This window comes from Polyodon spathula, chromosome 16 (genome assembly GCF_017654505.1).
Source record: "Polyodon spathula isolate WHYD16114869_AA chromosome 16, ASM1765450v1, whole genome shotgun sequence".
NCBI classification, from domain to species: domain Eukaryota; kingdom Metazoa; phylum Chordata; class Actinopteri; order Acipenseriformes; family Polyodontidae; genus Polyodon; species Polyodon spathula.
Genome location: NC_054549.1, coordinates 33,380,815 through 33,406,193, shown reverse-complemented (window position 1 = coordinate 33,406,193; position 25,379 = coordinate 33,380,815). Strand labels below are relative to the sequence as shown.

The 25,379-nt window shown below is 34.5% G+C and overlaps 1 protein-coding gene across 2 annotated transcripts in view; it reads right to left on the bottom strand.

Annotated features, from left to right (window-relative positions):
- The window catches only part of LOC121329317 (bis(5'-adenosyl)-triphosphatase-like), a 147,591-nt gene extending 124,841 nt beyond the window's left edge, over positions 1-22,750 (bottom strand). For both annotated transcript variants that reach the window (XM_041274868.1, XM_041274869.1), the window contains exon 1: positions 22,638-22,750. In XM_041274868.1, coding sequence (XP_041130802.1) covers positions 22,638-22,743 — 106 coding nt within the window. In that variant the 5' untranslated portion in view covers positions 22,744-22,750. The remainder of the gene's footprint in view (positions 1-22,637) is intronic.
- Between the last annotated feature and the right edge of the window lie 2,629 nt (positions 22,751-25,379).

The following is a 25,379-nucleotide window of genomic DNA, read 5'->3' as shown; positions in this document are numbered from 1 at the left end:
TCAGAGTCATTTTTTTCCTATTTAGTAAGCAGACATGGACATTTAAATAGCCCCTCCCCTAAAAGACTAGGAATTGAGTAATCTGCATGGGTACAGACAATTTTTTTCCTAAATCAGAACTGCATAGCAACGAATTTACTGAAAAGTACAGCAAACAGGTTGTGAGGAAAACTGTTATGACTTGTGCATGTAAACGCTGCCAATGTCTTCCAAACATTTATCACATGTTTTGAAGGGCTAGGAACTAATGTTGAATTACAAAGGTAGATTAAACAAGCAACAACTTGTACATAAAAATGTACTCCCTAAACTTGCTGATTAAACAAGCTAGATATCCATAGATAAACTGTTGTTTCTTGAACAAACATATGAGACGAGTAAACGTTTCTTTGAGTAAATATAATCCTATTTTTCAAATACAATCAAAATTCATTTTAAAAGACTAATTCTTCAAGACTCCCAGCACTGCACTGCAGTAAAGACAAGCTATCAGATCAAATTGGTAATTATAGTGTAACACTGCAAGAGGACTCTATGACAGAAACAATTTTAAAGAAACACTCCAGTATGTTATTATGTTTTTGCCCTCATCTTTTTTTTTTAATGTGTTCAGCAGTTAACTGGTGAATGCTTAGTGCTAAGAATAAACTATGGTAATAGCATTTTATTTGCATCTTGTCAAACTTTGACTCCTGCTGCGGTATGTAAATATAGTCTTTTCTGCTCATTATGTCAAGTAGAATAGATGCACAAATGTATTCTGCTCTTTAATACCTATCACAAATCCCTCCATTTATGACCAGCTTATCACAGGAATCCATGCAGCAGAAGCTTATGATTTTAGAATGTTTTTGGCCAACCGGTGGCATGATGTTTAATTCTATGGCAGAGAAGTCTACACTGGCAGCTGACTCAAGGCTGGCAGAAGTCTATTTGAAACTCAAACCAGCAAGACGTCTTTCCACCACACCACTGTGTATCCTGGCATCGACTGTGTTTAAATAATGTGATTGTCTAAAACTGAATTATGTTCGAACAAGCTCTGAACTACATTTTGACAGCACTTACATTCAAAGATATTTGTCACCAGGATGCTTATTAGGGTTGTTGAGAATACTCGTTAGTCATACTCCTTATTGTTTTTAACACTTCCGCACTGAGTGTTTAAAAGCCAATTGGAAGATTATTTATTTTCCTCTCATCCGGTGTGCTGACATTGTTACCATCGTATTGGCGCAAAGAGGCTGTAGACTTACTTTTCATTGTCAGTTGAGTTTACCAGATTACCAATAAATAAAATAAGTAAATAAATAATTTGCACAGCTCTGTTGGGAAAGGAAAGGAGATAATAAACACTGTAAAGACTATAACATTTTGCCATCCAGCGATCCAAGTTATACAGGGAATGCTATACATAATAATCCAATTACATGCAGCTATGATCTTATTAATAAATACATGCATTCTGGTTGGGATACTGGCGACATGGGTATAGTGTTAGTCTTAACCTTGCAAAGAGTTTTCTCTCTCTGAATATTTACAAGGTTATCTTAGAGCAAGAATGGAATAGCCACTTCTATATGAAATAAGATAATACCACAAACAGTATAAAGGTTGGTTGATACTTCTCTCGCAGACAAAAGCCGTACGTCAGCTGCAGGCACTTCTACAAGTGCGCCAGAAGGACTGAACCACCCCTGTTTGCAGATTTTTTGACGTAGCAAAGTGGTCGTAGCTGTCATACTTTCAGTCAGTCTGCGTTACTGTTGGTGTCGACTTGTGACTAAGGTTGAAAACAGACTCCACAACTCTCTGAAACGTGATTTTAAAATTGCCCGTCTTGTGAAGGTGTAAATTGGCTCATATATACTTTTATGAGCAGCAAACAAGTAAAACTGGTCAGCTATTCTCCATACTGCCTACTCCAGTTCAGGCTATTCTATTGCTGACCATAGACAGGTGCTCCCAGGTGGCCGAGAGCTGCCCAGGGGGGGAGGGCTTAGGTCGGCCAGGGTGTCCTCGGCTCACCGCACACAAGTGACCCATGTAGTCTGGCCAGATGCCTGCGGGCTTGCGGCTGGCTGAAAGACAAACGCTTCCGAGGACAGCGTGTGTTCGTCTTCGCAGTTCCCGAGTCAGCGCAGAGGTGGTAGTGGTGAGGTGAGCCTAAAAAAATAATTGGCGATTACTAAATTAAATTAAAAAAAAGATTTAAAAGTATATATAAAATCAATAATGATATCTGAAAAACCTGATGAACATTAACTGTACATTTTGAATGTTCCAAGAGAAACACACATTGTCAAGTCTGCCAGATATCTGCTCTATTGTGTAATATTGTTTTTCCCATTGAAGAATTAAAAAAAGAAAAGATTAATGAACACAGATTATCTATGCAATGAAAAATAAAACGCGGTAGAATTGCAATACTGTTTTAAAACTGGTTTACATATAATACGGGCAAAGATTTTATAGCTGTAAGATTAATATACTATATAGTGCTATTTCTATTGATGCTTCATAGGAATAACAATTACATTTAAAAAAAATCTAAATACTCTGACAGTAGTTGCCTATTACCAGCTTCTTATTTCTTATTAGCATATCCTGTTTTAATTGTCAGTGCTGCAAAAAATAGTGATCAGTTTACGGTTCAATTTAGGTTCAACCTTTTAAAATAAAAGCTTTACAGCAACTAAAATGATTGGTATTATTTAGTAAACAGATATACTGGTATTGTTGTCTTGCTTACTGTTACTTTCAGAAATGCTTAATGAAAAAACATATTTTCATTTCTAAAAAATAAAAGGCTAGATATATTCTAGCATTGTCTCCTTAATGATTTACAGCCTTACAAATGTACTGGTCATAAAACTATTTATCTTAAAATCCAGACATAATTTATCTTTTTCCTAGACAAAAGTTTCCCTATCAGAACCTTTGAAATATAATCAATGTTCATCACTTAAAAACTATGCTTCTTTTACAAAGGCAAAATTATTCTGCTTTTGATACTTAATAAAGGACTTCAAGCACTGTAAGAAAAGCAGCGTATTTCTAATTGGCTGGCAATGAAATAATAAAGTTTCAGAGTGGCTGTACCATTGTTTTTTTCCCCAGATGTTTCCCCTTTTTTTTTTAAATGTATAATCTTGCTGTTAAACCCAGCCAACATTTATACATGTCATAGCATGTTTTATAATGCTTTATCAAAGCTGCATACTCTCTCATTAAAATGCCAATGCATGTTATAATAGGTTCAATCTCAATGTTGTAAACATGAGAGCTTAATACCACCACCCGAAACCATCACAACCCTACTCTAATAAATACATGATTTATGTTAGAAAAACTGTTCATTTGAAACATTAGTTCTATATTATTCCAGATAGAAAAAGCTCAAGTGTAAGCACGGACCTGAGACCGAGACCATACCAACCATAACTAATTAAACCATACAACATACTGCTCCACTAATTGCTATCACCCCTCAGTACAGTAAAAAATAAAAAGCAAGATGTTATGTAAAACTACAGCTCTGAAAATGTATTTTGTGACCCTTAAATATAAGTGTCTCACCTCTGGGATTATCCAATAAAGAAAGTGTGACAACGGGGCAGTCTTTACATTGGGCCAGCTTTGCTTGTGTTATGTTTGGAGCAAAAACCCTAAGGGGACAAGATTTCTTCTTGTCAAGTGCTGCTGCTGCTGCTGTATATTTCACTTGAAATATTCTCAGTGCACCTAAAGGGGGGTAAAATAATAATGCTAATGTATTTCTCTGTATGTCAATGTGCGTCATCAATATGGTTTTTGACATGGTGTGCACAACATATTCCTGCCCAGTTCTGTGACCCGTGCTGTGCATACTTAAAATTAGCCTGCGGCATAACATAGCCTTTTTGTGAGTGGACAGTCAAGTGGAGTTCATTTTCACACTGCCATATCAAGAACATTTTCACAAAAAGAGTGTTGGCTCTTATTTGTCAACCTCAGCTGAAACATGATTATAATTATCTTTGAATTACAATGGATAACAACACCTTTATTTGGCACTCCACATTCTCACCTGGAAGTCTGAAGTCCATTCCAGGACTTTCAGTTTGTTTGGAGTGTCTGTCTGTTCTCTGACACCACTGATGCAGCCCTGCTGGCGCCGGTATATCAGACGCAAACACTGGGATCAATAAGGTGAGTCAACCTAATGCACAGACAGTGGCCGAGATGCAAACTGCACTGCAAGAGCTTACCATCACAGTATCTTAATAACTATACAAAAGAGCCTGGAGCGCATTTCTCAATTGCGCAGACAGCCTTTATGTCCAGTTTGATCACATTCTTTTTTGTGATCATCTCATTCAAAAATTACATTATATAACTCGCAGTATGTTACTGTACTGCGACCTCCCAGAGGGCTAACAAATCTCCCGCTGGATCTGAGAAAGGAGTAAAACGATCAGGTTTGAAAAGTTAAAAAGATAAATTACAGCCTTTCCATCATTTTAAACTGTGAAAATGAAAATGACCCAAGGTCATTCTGCTGTGCAGGCTCTCATAAGAGCATTAATATTTGAAATGCAGAAGGACTGATAGCTTTCACAGTAAATGCATATTTTATAGTAAAGAATTACATATACTGGGCAAATAAAAATACCTTAATTTAACTAAATCGTAATTATTTGTAAAGTTTACTTTATGTTTTGTTCTTTTACAACATTGAAATGTTACCTTTAATCATTAAAATCAAAGGCAGCCACAATTATTTATACTCTCTGGCCATTCTTTCTGCCACTGACAAGCTTATTTAAGAGCAGAGATTGTGGCAAAAAGACATTTTTTTTGATCAATTGCACATTCCTACAATCTACCAGTCCTGATTATATTTTGATGACACTCTTTCCTTAATTGCATTATACATGTATTAGTTCAGCATTGGCAACACCAACTGTGCCTTGGGCTGTCTGGCTGGCATGGTAACATTTACTATACCACCTCCTAATGATCCTGTCCGAATTTTACTCTCAACCTCCAAACCAAAAACAATTAATATTGCCTGGCACTCTGGAAGGTGTCGAAGGCATTGCAGCTAGTATGTTGTTGAAAGGGGCATACCTTTACATACCTTTACATGACTTTACATGACTTGATCTGCCACTGCTGAACATATAAAGCTTCAGGCCTCTCTTGCTGTGGTTATTATTCTGTAACAACCCAGCAAGGACATTTTAACCTTTGCTGACCAAAAGCTAGAACTGTTCCTGTCTAAATGGATACGAATGCCTTTAAAGATCCCTCATTAAATTAAGTGAACGCCTCAAAACCTTCAGTTCGTTTGGCAAGAACAGGCCAAGGCTTTTTCAGCTTTAAAAATGTATTTTCATTCCAATGGTATATTTTAACATTGCTTTGTGAACTGTATCAGCTTTCACAGTTTCAAGACATAGTTAGATGTTCTCAAAGAGATCTTTTAGGGAATTAATTTACTAAAATATTATTTAAAAGAATTACAGCACTCCCCTGTTTATAACTTTGTATATTGAAGACATGGCGTTACTTGTGTTCCGCCTATAAGAAGAATGACAGTGGAATACTACGGGAAAAATGGACAATGACCATATTGCTTTATTACTGGCGCCACTGGATAAAAGACCACCTGGTGAGCATAACATTATCAATATATTTGGAAACTGAACATAAATTGTGAGTACACTAGACCCCCATTAATCCGTACAGATTGGGACCGATTTGAGCCTGAATTAGTGTTTGGGAAATCTATTAATTGAAAACGCGAAACATGCAAGAATACAAACAAAATATATTGTCTCAACAATGGTCAAAATACTTACTGTACATAATCAGCATTGTTCAGAGGCAGACAGCTGGTCACTGATCTTGCTCTGAGTCTTTAATTGTCATTGCTCTTCATACTCAGACTGCCAGGCTAAGAGAGTCTTAACCCTGCTTTCTGCTCACTTGTCACTGGTTTCAGTAACTACGTGGCAGTCAACGTAATTTCACATTTGCCTTCAAGAGATTTCACTTTTATATTCTTCTTCTTCTTCTTCTTCTTCTTATTAGTCTATTTAGCAATAACCTTTATCTAAGGAGACTTACAGAGACTAGAGTGTGTGAACTATGCATCAGCTGCAGAGTCACTTACAACATCTCATCCAAAAGACAGAGAACAAGGAGGTTAAGTGACTTGCTCTAGGTCACACAGTGAGTCAGCAAGTGAGCAGGGATTTGAACCAGGGATCTCCTGCTTTCAAGCCCTTTTCTTTAACCACTGGACCACAATAACTGAGTACCAGTCAGAGAGGCAGCACGGCTACCACAATTCAAGCATGACAGCTTTGCAGTTTTACTTATTAGCCACAAGCTGATTGTTAATTGCAATGGCCAGCGATCCAACTACATTTTGTGGCCTCATTAAGCATTTTAATTATTGAATAATATTGTATTCTCTGATTGCATCCTGGTAACCAGGTTTTTCTTGACTGCCACCAAACATGGATGACTACAATTAGACAAGCCAATCATGACATTGGAATTATATAAAAATAATAATCATCTTAGACTGCATTATCTAAAAATGCAGCCAGGAAGTTGTCAGAGAATACATTTATTTTGTGTGTCAACTGAATACAATTCATATTATGACATTTCTGAATACAGTAATCTTCTTTTTTTATTCTATTATCATGTGTTAATAAGTGTCAGTTTAATGAATGACTACATAGAAAGTGCTTTGGTTCTGCCCAATATTTGCTGCCATTTATTTAAAAGCCATTAATTTTACTGCCATCAGTTTGCTGCAGACCAGGAAAATTGTAGTTTATACATAGCAGTGACTCCAGCCTAGGAAGAATAAAGCATGTATAATTAGCATGCTATTGCAAACTGGTAAACTAGATTAAATTAGATGTGTGTCCCTTGTCAATGTTTTACTTGCCTTAAGTTTGTGTTTTTCCTGAATGTTCTGTAAGGAAAATGGCAGTTTCAGTGTTAAGCACTGGATGTAGCTATAAACTACAGTAGCACATTCACTCACTGAGTTGGGCACATGTAGACCTCTTGAGAGTTGAGGCCAAAATCAGAGATGCTGAAACACTCCAAAAAGCACCAAATGAAACTATCAATGGAGCAGTGAAGACAATAGGAACAGCAGGCAAATGTACTTTCAGTAGGTCTTCAAGATTTAAACTTGTTGCTACATTTCATATGACATTGAGTTGGTACCTCCAACTTTTCTTCAAACTCCGGAGGTTGAAACAAAACTCTTCCTTTTATTTAGTCATTTGTTTATTTATTCGTATAGACCCCAATTATTTCAAGGTTATTTTGTTTCTTTTGTACTGTCCATTCAGAGAATGAACAGCTTCTATGTTGACATTAACTTCTCTTCACAAGAAACTTTTAATTGGGCTTCACTGCTTGCATTGTTTGTTCTGAAAACCCATTTTAAAACTTGCAGGAATGGAATACTGAAATCTACATTAATATCACAAAAATAATAATTGAAGAGGTCCTCTTAGTTCTGGCTCCTAAATGAACATTGTGAATATCAAAGGGGCAAAAATAAAATATATATTCGTAGATGCTGTTTTTCTTTCTTTTTTTTTTTTTCTCATTTCTGTTGAGATAAACTAACTTTAAATGTACATTTCTCACTGAAGAAACATCTTTCCTCACTAATTCACTACAGTGTGCTCTATTTCACGGTTATTTTCTGTCATTTTCATTTTGTTTCATTTTCCTCAAATAAATCCAAAATACCATGAAAACAGCTTCCCCCCCCCCCCCCCCCCCCCCCCCCCCCCGATTTTCAACAGTTTTAATAATCTAGTTAGTATATACTTATTATGTCTGTAGATTTTATTTTTGCTCTGAGACACAAATAAATATCATTTACACTCTGTTGATCCCTGTGCAAAGATAAATGTACATTTCAGAGAGTAATAAAAACAGATATGCAAAGATTTGAAATCCACTCCAGATAAAGTTTCTGCTGCTTCCTGGTATCTAAGCTACAGATGCTGCAGAAGAAACTCACTTCAGTGTTCTCGCTTAGGTAACGTACCAATTTAAGTGAAAACCAGATTTTCTTCACTTTGAATGGGGAACCAGCAATAATGTTATTAAATTAATTTGATAATAAATGGTAAAGCATATAAATGAATGGTAAATATTTAACATCAATAAGTTTTAACACTGTGGAGAATTAAATGCAGTATGCAGTTGTATTCAGTATTAACAAGCGCATGTTAATGTATCTCTATGTAAACCATAATGCAATATTCATCTTGCAAGTACACAGTTGCTTACTCAAAACTACTACAAATCTGTTAACATTAAAGCTTGCTTAGATTTTAATGAATTCTCCCCATAGGTGCCATGTTGAATGAAAAACTTAAAATCGCAGGATGTTTCTATTTTATTTTTTACATGTTGCTTTATTTTTTTATTTTTAGCAATACAGCACATCATAAAACGGACATTACACAGTTTTGACTTTAACTGGTACTAAAAAAAGTCATACCTTGGGCTATAATTTGGCAGTATTTTAGTATAGTCAAAATTTTAACATCATTAATTCTCCAAAGTTCACATTTAATTGTGCAGAACACAATTCTTGTTCTTCTTCTTCAACCCAAAACACACTGAATAGTGTTTTCTAGCCTTGAATGTGGTATTACTATTAACCACAGCGATTACGGTTACATGATTTATATCTTAGGCGACAAATGCTTAAAGACATTAATCACATTATTGCCATTTTAATTGCTCATTCTCCTGCCCTATACATCTCCTGCCTTCTCAAGGTGTCACTTGGAGGACTGGCATTTGATGAAAACAGCCCAGCGAGCAGCCCACACCCACATATACACCAACACATGCACACACACACACACACATGCACCCACACATGCACCCACACACACACATACACACACACAGTGAATTGTTTTCTATTAGATTTGTTATTTCACCTGAATAATTCCTGGTAATTATGAATAATGATGTTATTTGACATTCTAATAGCACTCTGCCGCACAGCTCCAATCCATCAGTCACTGTCAGCAAGGTCAGATATGTGTATTTAACTGACTTGTTGGGAGTTCATTAAACAGTTAAATGGCATTATGCACTGTAATTGTGTCTCCAAAGCCAAATGGCTGCATCACGATTGTGTTTCCGATTGTTTTGTTCAATGTTTTTTTCTAATTTATAGAAACAGTATAACCTTGAAAAATCCAGCTATAGCTCATCTGGAAAAATCCCTTCTTGACCAGCTCACCGTTGGCACTTCATGACAAAGCAGAGGCATCAAGTTCAGTGGCACATCTGGACGAGTTTGTAAGTAGAAGTAGTCTTCATTATGGAATGTACTACAAGGAGGCAAGGACAGATGAGTCATGGTATTGTGTTGGTTAAGCAATCAGTACAGTAAGATATTTTAATTTTCATGACCTTAGATTTCTTGCTTTTGTTCTTTTTTGGCTAAGGATCCTGGTCACGTCAGTGCATCGGGCTACACATCTGGTTGCAGAAGTTGCATAAAGCTTTGCATTAATTAGGTTGAAAACCATTTAGATCTTTTCTAGTTTTCTACTTGAAAAACATAGTTTTAATAACTCAATACATAGTATAACAATGAGGACTAGCATCTTATTGAATGTAGTACTGGTGGCAGAATTGGTAGTTACCATTATTGAAACAAATAACCCATCTAATCATTCTGCATTGCAAGTAAATGGATAACATTTGGGGTAACACTGTACTTGCGGGGTGTCTTGCTTATTAAAATCTTTTTTTCTATTCATCAATACAAGATATTTAAAGAACATAGGGGCATATTTTCAAAGTGTTTAAACCAGGCAGTAAATAACTTTTGAGTTAACATTCCAAGTTAATGTTGCAAAATGAGAATCAAACAACTTGAGGGTGCTGTCTTAGTTGTTTGGTTGTAGTTTGTCTGAGTGGTGTAAAACAGGCCACAATTCCCCCCCGCAGAACAAACCACAAACATTACCAGAGTATTCTACTGTATAAAGCCCTTGAGAATTGGTGTTTGTTGTAGGTCTAAAGGTCTAACCTCTGCATCAGACTGCTCTAAATTTTTCAAAAACAAACATGGTTTGTTTAATTTCAATTTTGTAATCTAAAAGTCCTATCTGCACAAAAGTAAACGTAAAATAACTTAATTCATGCTCTTTCTAATTACATCATTTCCATTTCTTGTTATCAGGTTTAATACTGAATATGATAACCTATAAATTACCCCTAATTATTATTTACTGGATAATGAGTATGCATATAAATGTATACTAAAGGCACCATGACTGATTCTGAATATCTTACATTACTCCAGAAACAAAATGAAATTGTTCAGGGAAATAGGGACAGGTTGCTGATTTATTGGTCTTCCCAGCATGATACCAGTCTAAATCGGCAGACGTGAGATTAGAGCACTAACCTTGTAAAGCAGTACTTCAGCACAGAGGCAAACTACTCCTTTTAACGGAAAAACTAAAACCAGGTCACCAACTTTTATTGATTGCTGTTTAAACAAAAAAAAAAAGTGCCAGGCATTACTACATTTACTGTTTTTGTCAATCAATCCAATCTAACATTATGGTATACTAATGTATTCGATCAGAAAGCAGGGGGCACTCTATGATTTTATCAATCTTTTTAGTACTAACTGAAGCACCAATAATAGATTTTATATTTTTTTCCATATCATATGTAGTGTTATGCTGTCATCGTATACAAATGAGGATTATGATATTCTTATCTCAAGATACCCCCCAAGAATTGTACAGGATTTCATGTTGGCCCATGAGAAGCCACTTTTTGAGCAATCCAATTTAAAGTCTACACTATAATGAATCTATTATTCTCAAACACAATCAGTCAAAACCGTTGTGTTTATCTTTCATTTCATACAGTTACATGTCTTAGAAAAATGGAAGAATATAAAAAGGTCAGCCCTTCAGCATACTTAATGACCTGATTTTTCTTTGCTTTCCTTCTAACAGAAACACAGTGATCCATGAACCATCCATCCAACCGCTTACTCAAAGCACTATATTTCACTGCTTTACCACAAGTGTAGCTGAGAGGAACAATGGGCTTACAAGGTTTGACATATGCAGACATGACTTTCATTGTGTACACATTTAAAATAGGAGAAATGTGCAAATGTATTTAGGGTTAGGAACGAGACATACTGTAGAAGTGAGACATGTCAAAAACACCTGGTTGAAGACACTATAAAATCACAGTGGAGTGTATATCTGTAACAGCACAATGTAAATCATATCACATCAAACAGTACATCATGGTTTAAACAGAATGCTGTATTCCAATATTTCAGAAGATTAAGGAAAGACCTGGATCAGACATTATGCTAAATGTGTTACTGCCAGTCACGACCACTTGGAAACCCAACGGATAGTTAGAAACACTGTATCACTGTAGAGCATAAAATAAAATAAACACAACTTAAACTAAATTATTTTAACTAGGCAGTTAGGGTTACAAATGGGTTACATGTTCATTTTCTTTATCGCTTGGCTTTATTGGCGGCATTGTTACAAATATAATTTGAATGCCTGTTAATCATTTCTGCATCAGTCATCTAGTACCAGTGCAAATTACCTTTTTTTTATGACATACAAATAACGTTATTAATAACGTAACGTTATTTGATCTTGGCCAATGGTACGAGACTGGGATCTCTTGTCTGAGCCAATGAGGCAAAGCGAGTACCAATGATCAGTGTGTGTGTTGTGTATGATGAATTGCCTATGCTCAGTCTGGCATCCACTTTGTAATTATTACTACCTGTTTGTTTGTTTTTTTATTTGAAAGGTACTTAATGGGAATTACCAGGTCACTGTACTGCGTTTCAGCTGCCCTGCATATTATCAGCCACATCTCTGCAGCCTGGGATACAGCATTTCAAGCGCTTCAAGCTGTTGTGGGGGCAGAATACTTTATGCTTGACATCTTATATGGAAAAATCTGGCTTGACATTTATGAAACCAATGATTATGATCAGATACAAATGTGTTTAAATTTGGGGTCAGCATTATGGTTATGTTTAGGGTTAGGCATTAATACTACTTAAATAGCTTAAAATGTTCCTTTAAATTTGTTTTTTGATGTTATTATGTCTTATCCTGGCGTGATATACAGTAGGTTCAATAAATCAACCCTGAAGCATTTAGAGTAGACCAGACAGCTGTAAAACATGTGAAAAATACATTTTTATTGCACAAAATACTTCATAAACACTTTATTTCACTTGACTACACTTATGATAGTAAATGATTTGGTTTTTCATTAATGTTATATGCAAATGAATCATAAACATTTTTTTTCTTCTTGTGTTTTACATCTAGACTCAGTAAATACATTTTTGCACTGCTCTCTCAACAACATAGCTGCATTTCATGTTCATATTATCTTTTATGATCTCTTTGTGACTTCCTCTCACACTTTCAATAGCAATAAAAAAAATATAGTCCTTCAATAGTCACTGGGAGCTATTAACTGTCTTGGCACCAAATGTGACTTTCAAATTGCCCTCAAAGTCATGTAATATTTAATATACCATAAAAGCTATTATAAGATTTTTGTTTTACAAAATCTTTGCAAAGGGCCTATGATTTTAATGAAATCTAATAATCTAAATTATTGATCTTTCATTATACCCCAGTTCGTTCAATCTCCATAGCTACCACCCATAATCTTTTGGCTTGGGGTTGAGGATCTGGTAAGGGTTAGAGTGTGAATAATGTTCATCTCGTGTATAATTTTCATGACTGAGCAGCCTTGCTTTACATTTCTTGTGTAACGTTTTGCAACAAATCTTGGAATCTTGGAAGGTATGCAACGTTCTGTAATAGGTACCCCTTGCATACTATCCTACCAAAAACACTACAGTACACTATATTGAATACTATAACCAGTGTTGGCGAGTAACACATTAATTGTAAAATTTTTCAGTACCTTGCAAATATAATGATTCCTTTATCAGACGGGTAACTAAATATGGTAGCGCATTAAATTGATTGTGACTAGGGTTAACACGTTACTTCAGAAAGTGCTTAAACAGTGCAAGTCAAACCTTACACTTTTTATATCATCTTGCTCGAAAATAGAATGAGAGGAGGCAGTGAGTGGGTTTGACAGCTGGATATTCAAAGAACATTTTAAGCTGCAGCCTGACCAAACCGGGGGATATATATATATATATATATATATATATATATATATATATATATATATATATATATATATATATATATATATTTTTTTTTTTTTTTTTTTTTTTTTTCCAAACTAACCGTTTAATTGTTTTTTTTGTAGTGTTGTTCAAGTAACTGTAATAGCACACAACCCACACATAAATTAATAAATTCATGCCTGTTATAATTAAACAAGGTGCATGTTATTCTCTTACATGAACTAGAATTGAAACAATGCACTCCTGGGATCAATTTAACAATACATGCTTCCGTCTATCGGAAATATGTTTGTTAAGCTTGTTTCAATACCAGCAGCCTCTTCATGCCTTTTGAAGGTGCCCAAATCCAACACCTTTGGAAGAATGAAAATAATTCACTCAAGGTTAACTCAAAGTCAGGAATACATTTTAATAGGATTATTGAATCACACCTTGTTATAATTAATCTTGAAGAAACATTGCAGAAAAGGGTGATAATATTTATATGCATTCGAAGATTTTTTTTCACCCCCAAAGGCAGTTAAAGTTAATGCATACCTACTGCATATGTTTCAATGTGTTTCTAGATTCAGGTCCTCTGTACATGCACAACATACACACTCAGAGATAAGATATTAATTATGCAACGGGGGCTGTATAATTGGCTACTTGGGGCAACAGCAACTGCAGTGTCTTCTCTGGGTCCACACTGAAACCCTGGTTGCTGTGAGTGTATTTCCTGTGCACGGGGCTATGAACTATATGCTTCTCGAATGTTCTGTAATCATTTTAGTTACACACCAACAATACAACTGTTCTTAGGATATTTAGTTTGCACTGAATCAAGAATATTAGAAAGATCTGTATTCTGTTTACCTATCATACACTGCATATATTGTTTTAACTAGCAAGTCAACAGAAAGTTAAGCTGAAACAACTATTGGAAATGTATTCAATTAAAAAAAGTTCCATATTCATTTTAGTTGGTTTAGTTTATGCATCATTATGTTAGCATTTGATGTTATGCAGAAACATAAACATTTACATAATAACTTTATTGTTTGCAATAAGATAAGATTTATTTCTGCTGAAAATTTTTTATAAATAGTTTTCTCCTCTGCCTAATCATACGAAAAATATCAATACAAGACACTTGCATACAGGATTTAGAGAAAACTAAAAGTATTAACTTTTTTTTGTTTGTTTTAGTACAGGTTCAGTTTTTGATAACTGTACTGTCAACTGGATAAGCTGCAGCAAAAAGGCATCATAAATCATTGGAAAGGTACAAAAATGCCAGTAGACACTTTCTGAAATATTCTGTCAGTAACAGCTTAAAACCCTCTGAGCTGATTTCTTTACTGGCTTCTTCGGTTGTTTCTTTCTAAAGTAAGTGGATTTCCCTATATTAAACTACCAAACATGAACATATGCTCAATCATTCATCTTTACAACAGATACTGGATCTTTATCAAACTGATGTTTGTGTTATCTCCAGAAATCCTGGTCAACAAGCTCATCAAGGCAATTAATAATCCCCAACTGAGAAAATAAATCACTGTTTATTTAATTTTGCTTCTGCATCAGACGGTCTCATTTACTCTCATCCACCACTGATATAACTTTAATCAACATCATTACCACCAGTAATTCACCCATTTATGACTGCATTGCCAGCCAATTCTAATTTTACACTTAAAAATAAGATAATGAATACAGTAGTAAATAACATGTAAGCCATGTAACAAATCAGTCAGCAAAGTCCAAGCACTGTCTTAGACCTTGTTAAGGTTCTGTTAATGCCAAATTGTAGAAACACAGCTGAACCACATACTGCACATATTGTAAAGGAATATTCTGAAAGTTATTGTGTTGATTTGCAAAAGTAAGTGTTGTGTCTCATCCAGCATAGCGTTTAGTATGAACAGGCTCTTTTGCTCAGCAGATGACCAACAGGATACCTAAAACATTTGAATACTTTTAAGTAGGTAGCTTAAAAGTCCCAGTGATTAAACTACTAACTCCTATTTACACTCTCTGATAGCAGGGAAGGATGACACTTTGATCAAAATTGCTTTTTACAACTGGCAATCTTAAACATGCTGCAACATGGTGTCATCTAAGAGAGTAATTACAATCAAACCTATGTAGCAAGACACTCAAGTAGCCAGGGAACAGCTACTTGTTGGGATAACTGCATCACCCATTGCTTGCTGTTATCACAGCTGGATTTTGCAAAGTCCCTACCCATTAAAGTAACACATAACCAAGAAAACGCCTCGTGCTTTTTGAACCATTGATCCCTATTTTAAATATGGAGCTAAGATGGACTCCTGTCAGCAAACCTGCAGAAACTGGTACATCATAAAGAAAGACTAGTCAACTATCATATATACACAAAGTGTACAATATAACACAAGGTTTTATTTCAAGTCTTTGCATAAAATATATACAAGTGTATTGAAACACAGTAACACAGCACTGCAATAATGCACTAATAATCAACTCAACGTTATGGTGTCACACTCAATTACAATCCTTATTAGTGCTTCTCATGTGTGAGCTTTTCCTACTGTTCAGATGGGGTCATTGCAGGGAGAATATTCATTTGACTTAGTATTCATTGGTTAGTTTGCATGCACAATGCTAATTAAGGTTTTACACAACATTTCTTAATGCTTGAAGCTGAACTGGAGAACCATTTTACCACAAAAAAAATCCAATCCTGCTGGCCAATTCTCATACTATACAAATAAAGTCATTACAATAAAACAAAGAAAAACAAAGCTGTATCTGGAAAAATATAAGTCAAATAGAATACTGTCAAATGCTCATGTTTTATTATTACTTGAAATTGAAGAAAGCATGTCTTTGGAATATCATATTAAATGAAAACTGGTGGCTTACTGTAAAAAAAGATAATGCATTAAACCTACATGTCAGAATGAATTTGTTTTTCATGTTTCATAACTCTTCAACTCTCACGCTCTTCAGTTTTAAAAACAATTAACTGTATAGTTATTTCTGTTTAAATACATATTGTTCTAATACATACGCATGCTCTTTTTCTGTTTTTTGAGCAGCAACAAAATCCCATTTTTGAGAGGGGTTTTTGATTACAAGACAATCATTTTATTGCAAGTGACTAAAAAAAGTATGATCTCGTGACATTTCCTTTCCTTTTGAAAAAAAAAAACTAAATGAAAACAGAAAATTAAAATACAGTAAATGAAACTATGTTTACTGGTCCTGCTTGAATAATAACTATGTTCAAGTATGACAGGGGTATATTAAATGGCTCTCTGGAAGGTCATTCCTTAGATGTAATTTAGAAGCTCTGCCTTTCACAAAATGCCTGTTATAGTATTACCTAAGGACCATTGTGGAAGCTACATCCATTAATTATTATGGCAAATACTTACAGAAAACGAATAATATAATTGACAGGAGCAGTATTTTCAGTATTATAGTTTCTTAACATGTTCTTATTACAATATCTAATATAAAATGAAAATACATGAACACAACCCTAGAACCTGGAAAAACATTGATGATGAAAATGTAAAAATATTGAACAATACTTGTTAGGGCTGCCTCTCCACACAGAGGCTTTCAGCTTCATTTGTTATGTACAGTACAGTGTATATATGACCACATCTCGGCCAAGATGCTCAAACTCTAATTACCCAGACAACAGAACCTACTCTGCATGTCAATCCTTGCTCAAGATAATGCAGGTAAAAGCAAGGACAATGAGGCAGTGCATGCAGAAAGGAATATGAACCACCCCACAGCCAATCTAATACAGATAGAACACAGACTGTTTAAATATAAAATAGTTGTGTTTTGTTTTTGGGAAACTTAGCAGTGCATGGATTACCTAATTATTTAATACAGATGCTTCTGGTTGCATTCTTTATCCTTTAATTCTAGGTGGATGTACTGCCCTAATTTTGATTTAGTGAGTCCACAGATAATGGCAGGTTGCCAAGGTGATGCTTATACAGTTGTGGTAGTTTAAGGCATGCAATGGAAGCTAACAATTGTGTTGTTTATTTGTTTTAATTTTAAAAGTCCTGCCAGAATGTTACATATTTAAATAGATTTAATGTATGTATTCTTGTACTTAAGATTCACAATCTATCTGCAAATTGAAATCTATAATTCTGAAAGGTACAAAACAGACACTGTAATGTAAATTCCATGTGTGTGTTGTACCAGAAATATAATACAGTGAAATGTTATGTTATAATTTTACACATTTACATTACAATTGACCGATAAATATTTTTTAATTAATTCAAATATATAACTTGTTTTATTAAGATACATTAAATTGTCTCCTTGGTTGTGTACTTCACAAGCGGCTTATTTACTGTATATTCAGTAGCTTCCTTAGTGTTTGCTCTTTCAAAAGACCTGCTTTGAGGATGTTCATTTGGATTGCAAAGTCAAACCTTTCCCCTGTCTCAAAATCTGTTACGTGAAAATGACAATGACACTCCCCAAAGAAACGGCTGCCAGCTGGTGGTAGCCAGGTGTAAAAATTCTAAGAAAAACATGATGCCAAAATCACTTGCCTGATTGCAGCTGTTTGGGTCCTCCTAGTGCCCCTTTATCAGGTTCTAACAGGCTATGCCATGGTCTTAATACCGTGCCCTGTGATTCAAATTGGGCCTTTAGGCTCTGTTAGTAAAAGATAGCAATAAACTTTCTCCTTCAACAAAGTTATTGTTGCAGGTCTGTGATATCTGATTGCTTATTTCAGTACATATTTTGTCTACTAATGTTTTACTTCAACAGGTGTCATCAGGTATGACCTTGTCTATTGTCTTAAAAATATCTTTAAAGAGTCTCTCAGCAATAATCTTGAAATTGATTTACTAAAGTTAGGTGGTCCATAATTAGTGCTAATTGAGGCCTGTGTAGCCAGAAGTATACGTAAAACACCAGTATCAAAGAAAATTCCAGTTTTTGCAACAATTATTATTATATTTAATTACATTACAATAATTATTTTCAATCACACTGAAAAATGCCCTGTGCATCTTTATACACTGTTGAATAGTGTCCACATCTCCAACAAGAGTGCCGAAATAAGCAAGACTAAAAGTGTGGTTTGAGCAGTGAAGCACTATACAGTATGATTTAGATCACACAAACAAAAAGGTCAATTTAATTACTGCCATTATTATATAAATCAAAAGTGGAAAGCCTTTATTTTCTAATAACGAATTAGCTTCTCTATCAGACCAAAGTTATTTATCTTAATCATGGCAGCAGCTGTCAATCCTGAGGTGCACCTCACTTTCAAAGGTAACCTGTGGCACTCACCTTTTTAACCTGGCTTTTTTTTATTTTAATCCAGGGAAAGAAGATTCCCATTTAGATATACTTGTACTATAAAATGGACCGAAGATTACAGGAACGAGGTTATTTTCATGTATGCCCCTGAAGTTCTAAAAACTACAGTAGAAATTCAAAAAATTTAAAAAGCTTTTGACAGCAACTGTCGATTTGTCTTCCTAATTTGCCTCCAATGCATAGCAGAAACTTTTGGGTATGCATTGCATCAAACACACTGGAGATTTAAAACCAGGGTTGCTAGTGGAAAGGAAAATAGTCATACATAATGCCAAACTACTTCTGTAGAGGTTACGCTTTAATATTTAAGCAGGTCATATGCTACCTATGCATGTAAACTGAAACCAGGAATGCATGTTACAATTCTGATAGTTACACAGAAAACAAATTCACAATGACATGCATAACATTCAACTGACAAAAGTACAGTCCTTGCAAGATCCTGTGTATTCTGCAGTTGGTTTAGATGACCAAGCAGCAAACATAATACATTATATCCATTTGGAATTTAATACATGGAAATATTCATATCAAAGTTATAACTCCTGGTTGTCTTAATGTGATCGCTTTATTAAAATTGTTGCCATATGCTAATTTAACATGGCACTACTTATTTTCAGTGGTTTAGATACACAACATTGTGAAAACTGCAAATATCTCTAAAAATGACATAGATTAACAGCAATGTGCTAAACTAAAAGTGTTTTTACTCTCATAACATTCCTACATATCCCACTGTTGTAGAAGACAACAGGTCCAGTCATTGGAAGTTCTTAGAAAATGACATAAAAACAAAACAGCTTTACATGTCTGCCTGTCGGCTAAGCACTGGAAAAGCAAGTTATATTTGATATTTTCTTTCAAAGCCAAACTAAACACAGCCAAAAGCAAACTTTTGCAGCTAACATAGTTTTGTTGTCTGTGCCTAGGATTGTAAGTGTAGTATAACAACAGGGTTCCCTTAAAACTCAATTCAGGCATTTCATGTTTTGTTCATCTTAATGTTAATTCAAAAACCATTCATTAGATAGCACCCTCTATGTGATGTGCTAATTCCTCCCTGGAATACAGAAACAAACCAAAAAAAAATCTTCTGTTTTCTCATGATAACAGAATTTTAAATGCACTTCCCTTTATGTATGTGTGAGCCTCAACAGTAAGCAGTACAATATTTTTTAATTATTATTACAATGTTATTTTCTTTGATATTTCTATTAAAAATACATTATTGGCCCCATATGTATTCAAAATCTAGATCAGTGACTGTATTGTGATACATTCCAATTAAACTTCAAAGTAAAAATCTGTTCTACATAAAATTCAATCCTGTTAAATCAAGAGCAACAACCTCATTAGCCATACCAACCAGAAAACATGCATCACAATTTCTGATGAGTGGACATGAGCTTAACTTTAATACATGGTAATATTCATAATACACATATATTACATAAGCTCTGGTAAATCATCTAAATGTACTTCATATAATTAGTACATATAAAAACAGGACATGAAAAGACAAGATAGCTTTGGGTTCACTGCACTTTATCCAGTTTGGTTTGCAGTTCTGAAGCAGTTCTACACTTATTTATAAAGATGTAACTGCTATAGACTTCTGAGCCTCAGACTGATTTGGAATGGATCACCTGAGACACAGCTTTTTGACAAGCTCAGAAAGCGACAGTATGAAAGCCCTACTGTAACAGCAAGCCCTGAAGATCTTCGAAATGTAGAGTTTCTTTCCCCAAATGGTTGGATATGTTATAATATAAGCACAATCCCCTTCTTTTATCTGAGCAAGTTGTCACATTCAAAGCCACTTCCAGGCTAAATCAAGATGTGGGTTTTTCTTATTCAGCTGCTCTTTCAGCCTAGACCAAAGTCACAGCAATTCCCAGCCTGTCACAGTACAGATTAGCATACACTATTTGCTAAAAAGGGCATTAATATTTTAAATGACAGTCAGATTGTGCGCTGTTTAGTCTGTGTTTTCTGCAATGGCATTATATTACATTCCTCCCATCTATCAAGCTTTAGTGGAAACTTCAAATTCCAAGTATTTGTATTCCTCGTTGACATTCTATTGACTGGAATTTCTATTTAAAGACTAGCTGACACCTCACCTCTACAATATTATTTAATTGAGGCCTGCCCCAATGTCTTATTTTCTACAATTTAAACACATAATTGGACATTTATTTAGTACACAAAGTTATGAAAACTATTTGTGACAAGAAAGGATCTCCGACTTCCAAGGGAGCCATATAACTCTAATAACGTGACAGTATTATAAAGTATGATATTATAAAAGTATTATATAATAGCACAAACTGTAAAAACAGATGAATAAGACGCACCAGTGTATAAGTGTATAATTTCAGGAAAAAGCCTAAGTGGCCTTGCTTGAAGAATACAGACTATTTGCAGTTCTATACTAATCAGAACTTCCTCAAAACTTTTATGAAATGTAAAGCGAGTAATAAAATTAAAAAAAAAAAAAAACAATATGATTATATACATTTTCTGTTCTCCCAACTAGATATCTTAGAATTACTGTGGCAAAATAAAACCTGCTTGCTTCCTGACAACTCATAGTTTATGTCACATTGTGGCAGGATGGGTAGAATGGTGTGCGTGTGCAGTGACATCAGTTCAGGAAGCAGTATAAACAGCACTGACACGGGGCTAAAACGGCCGCAGCCGTATCTTTATTAAATAACAAAATAAACAGTCTAAACAAAAGGTCACACGGGCCAAAACAAAACAGACAAACATGGAACAAAACCATAATCAAGTATATTATTATAGTATTGATTTACAATAGTATTGTACCTTGTTTTGGTATTAGTTCAATATAATAATATCCTCCTAAGCTCCTCTCCTGATACGAGGATATATATATATATATATATATATATATATATATATATATATATATATATATATATATATATATATATATATATATATATAATAAAATACACACATCATAATGCCAAAGGCAGGGCACCCCATCACACATACACAACAAGTTAAACTAAAGACCAATTTACTGACTGTCTCATTTCTCATTTAAAGGGCTTTAAAGTTTGGTGTGTATTGTGAGTGCATGCTGTGTTGTTCTGTAAGCACTACACTAAGGGTACAATGGGAATGCCATTCTTAAAGCCCTGGACCAACCTCTAAATGAAAGCTGGTGTTCTTTCAGTGTTTCAGGGATCAAGCCCCATCACAACTTCCCACACAATGCAAGCATTGTCTCCTGTGTATGAGTATAGGTTGGTCATGTGAGTAGTTTAGACCCAAGTAGACTGCAGTTGCTGAGGAATCAATTTAAAAAAAAATTAAAAATGCCTACAAGTAATAATTTAATGTTGCTTTCACTATATGAGGTACCTTGGAGCTAGAATCTAACGCCAAAGTGCTATATGTGCACCCCTGTGTTCACAGCAGCTTGATATGTCACATATTAACACACAATATAGAGTTTGGTTGGGAAAATAAACAGAATGGATTAAGTTCTAGAAAAAAAACAATTACCTATAAAAAATAAGTATAACAAAGGAACAAGAAGATAATTAATAATAATACAAATCATGTATTTATGATTGTTTGTGAATTTAACAGAAGAAATGGGTGTTCATCAGTGAATAATTAATGCAGCTTTTTCAAGAACTGGTTCTGCTAGTTTCCATGAACTGAACCAGTTTCTAGTTATACATAATGGTTCAATTGAATTCAAGACACAAGCCAATTAAAACGCTTCATCTGAAACTTCAAATTAAAACCCATTTTACAGTTATCATTCGATTGCTTCCACAACTTTCTGTAAACACCTTTTTATAGGACCCTTTCAGAAGATCAGTTTAAAACGAAACTGTTGCTGAGCAACCATTGCTTGAATTCTAGTGACTGTTCGAGAAACAAGAAAGTAACATCTTACCTGAGCCATGGTTTGGAAAGGAAAGCCTGTCAGCATTTAGCTGTCTTGATTGTTAGCAGACACGGGTTAAGCTGTGCTTTTAAAAAAGGATACGGCCAGGGACCACTGGTTTTCTGTTAACTAGAGCGAAAGACAATTCGCTCTGAAGAAATACTGCTGATGCTTTTACTACATGTTGTCCAAAGCGAAACGTAGTCATGGTGATGTTTCAGGGCCTGAAAAAAGGAAATAAAAATTCAAACTTGTGTGCTGGCCAGATCGATTATTTGCCAGTGATGTGAGCTTTCTGATGGGTTCTGAGATCTTTTGATAATTCCCCTAAAAAAGAATGATTAAGTAGATCACATTAGATGAGGGGCAATAACTGCCATTGTGAAGACGCACCCAACTATTTCTGGCCTGGAGACTTTGAAAGAGACAAAATCACCATAAGCACAAGATCCAAGATATACTTAAAATAAAGAAAAGGGATTCTAACCAGGAGGTCCCCGGTTAAAATCCCAGCTCACTCACTGACTCTTTTTGTGACCTAGAGCAAGTCACTTAACCTCCTTGTGCTCCGTTTTTTGGGTGAGACTTTGTTGTAAGTGACTCTGCAGCTAATGCATAGTTCACACACCTATAGTCTCTGTAAGTCACCTTGCATAAAGGGGTCTGCTAAATAAACAAATAATAATTTTAAAAATATATATATTTAACAGATTCATAAAATTAATGAAATAACAAGGTTTAAACAAATAAAAAGAAAGACAAATAAATCTGAATATTTGTTTATCAATCATTTTTATAGCGTTTTTCTTGTAGAACATCTAAAAGTGCTATATATATATAGCATTAAATACATCAGCAATTGTTAATAAACATCAGATATATATAAAATAACACATACACAAGTGGACTGACACTTGTCAATTTACTAATTCTTAAAGTGAGTTGGCATTTCATTCCGACAAGTAGGTTCTCTTCATGCGAAGGTTCTTTTTTGCCTATCTTAGTCCTGCCTCAGAATAAAAACTGTCATTTCAAATTAGCCTAAAGGTGCTTGAAGGTGCTTGAAGTCTTAATCAAACAATCAGTAAGACATTTGGATCCCGTTTCAAGGACATGCTTACTCAGAAATGAGAACCAGTTCCTTTCCTTTTCTGTTCCAACTATGTGGCATTTTCCATCTCTGATAGAGGAGTTCACTGCTTAGCACCTGTCAAAAAAGTTAAGACTTTCTGGTTGATGGTGTCAAAGACTTGTGAGGCACGTTGTCTCACTACAATGCTAGCCTACTGTAGTGATCTCTCTCTCTTCTATGTACTGCAAATCTGTGAGTGTAAGTCTTCGTATTCACTTGATGAGCCAAGCTTTTAGTTTTTAAAAACATGAAATCAACTTAAAAAAACAAAACTTTGCTTTGGTGGGCTTGCATCTGTGCAAATATAAGGTAATCAGTTTGGCCAGACAGGATGTGCCATATTTTAAGGGTTTAAAAAAGGAAAGTCTGCACAAATGTATTATTATTATTATTATTATTATTATTATTATTATTATTATTTATTATTATTATTATTATTATTATTATTATTATTAACAATACTACTACTACTAATAATAATAATAAATTATAATATTATTAATAATATTATTATTATTATTAATAATAATAATAATACATACATACATACATACATACATACATACATATTTCTGATTTAATCACAATGAGATGAGATTCAGACATAGGTCCAGCTTCTATCACAATTTTCTGGTTGTGTGTCAATCATTCTTTCTAAGAAACAACTTGGTCAAATGATTCTAAATGACATCATGCCTAACCTAACCTTTTTACCCCAGTCCAGTGTGCGTTTGCGATAATTACATACCAGACACTGCCTTTTTCCTCACAAAACAAGTACATAATAACACTTCTCAAAACAAATAAATAAAAACGGCACTTAACTGTCTTGTGTGTATTTCAGTATAAGTGTATATGTTAAGTGCGCATTGAGCATTGTTTACGGTAAACAAAGGACTTGAATATACTTTTTATCACTAATGCGACTGCATAAACAAACAAACATTACATTCGTTTTGAAGTAAAATAAACCATGCGCTCTCCAGCTTACACTCAAGTGGCATGAAATAATAATGCATATAACTCTTTGAAGGCAGTTTATTAGCCTCATAAAACTGCCTAGGCTAAATATATACCACTATCTCATATTGAACACTCTGGAACTTACTTTGAAGCAAGAACAAAGACCAAGGATAATCTTCTGAGAGAAAACAACCATTAAAAAAACAACTATCATTAAAGTTTGTTGCAAGAAGCTGCAAGTTGTTTCTTACTTGTTTTAAACTGTTGCAATTATTTTATGCTCGTGTAAAACTTTGCCTCGCTCACAATGGGAAATCTGATTCTAGTCGTCCTTGTGCCTTATTTTTTTATTGATCTGGAATTATCAGCTGGGTATCATGCAAAAAAAAACAAAAAAACATGCAAAATATTGACATGTGTATAACTACTCAGCTCATGCAATCCCATTTTTAATTATTACTTGACATTTTAGAATTACTGACATTTACAATTTCAAAGTTGAAACTTAATTTCTAAACTTTAATTGTGTTACGAATCTAATTCAGTTCATTGTTGATATGTACTTCCAAATGCTATTATATTGCCTATTCATTAAAAAGTTAATGGAGCAATATGTATTGTTTCTGGTTCCCTATTCTAAAACAACCATTCTGTTTAATAGTAGTTGCTAGCAATGTTTTATTCAGTGAGGCATCGCCAGCAACAAACACTTAAACACGTCACTTGAAATTAAATTAGTTAAAATACCA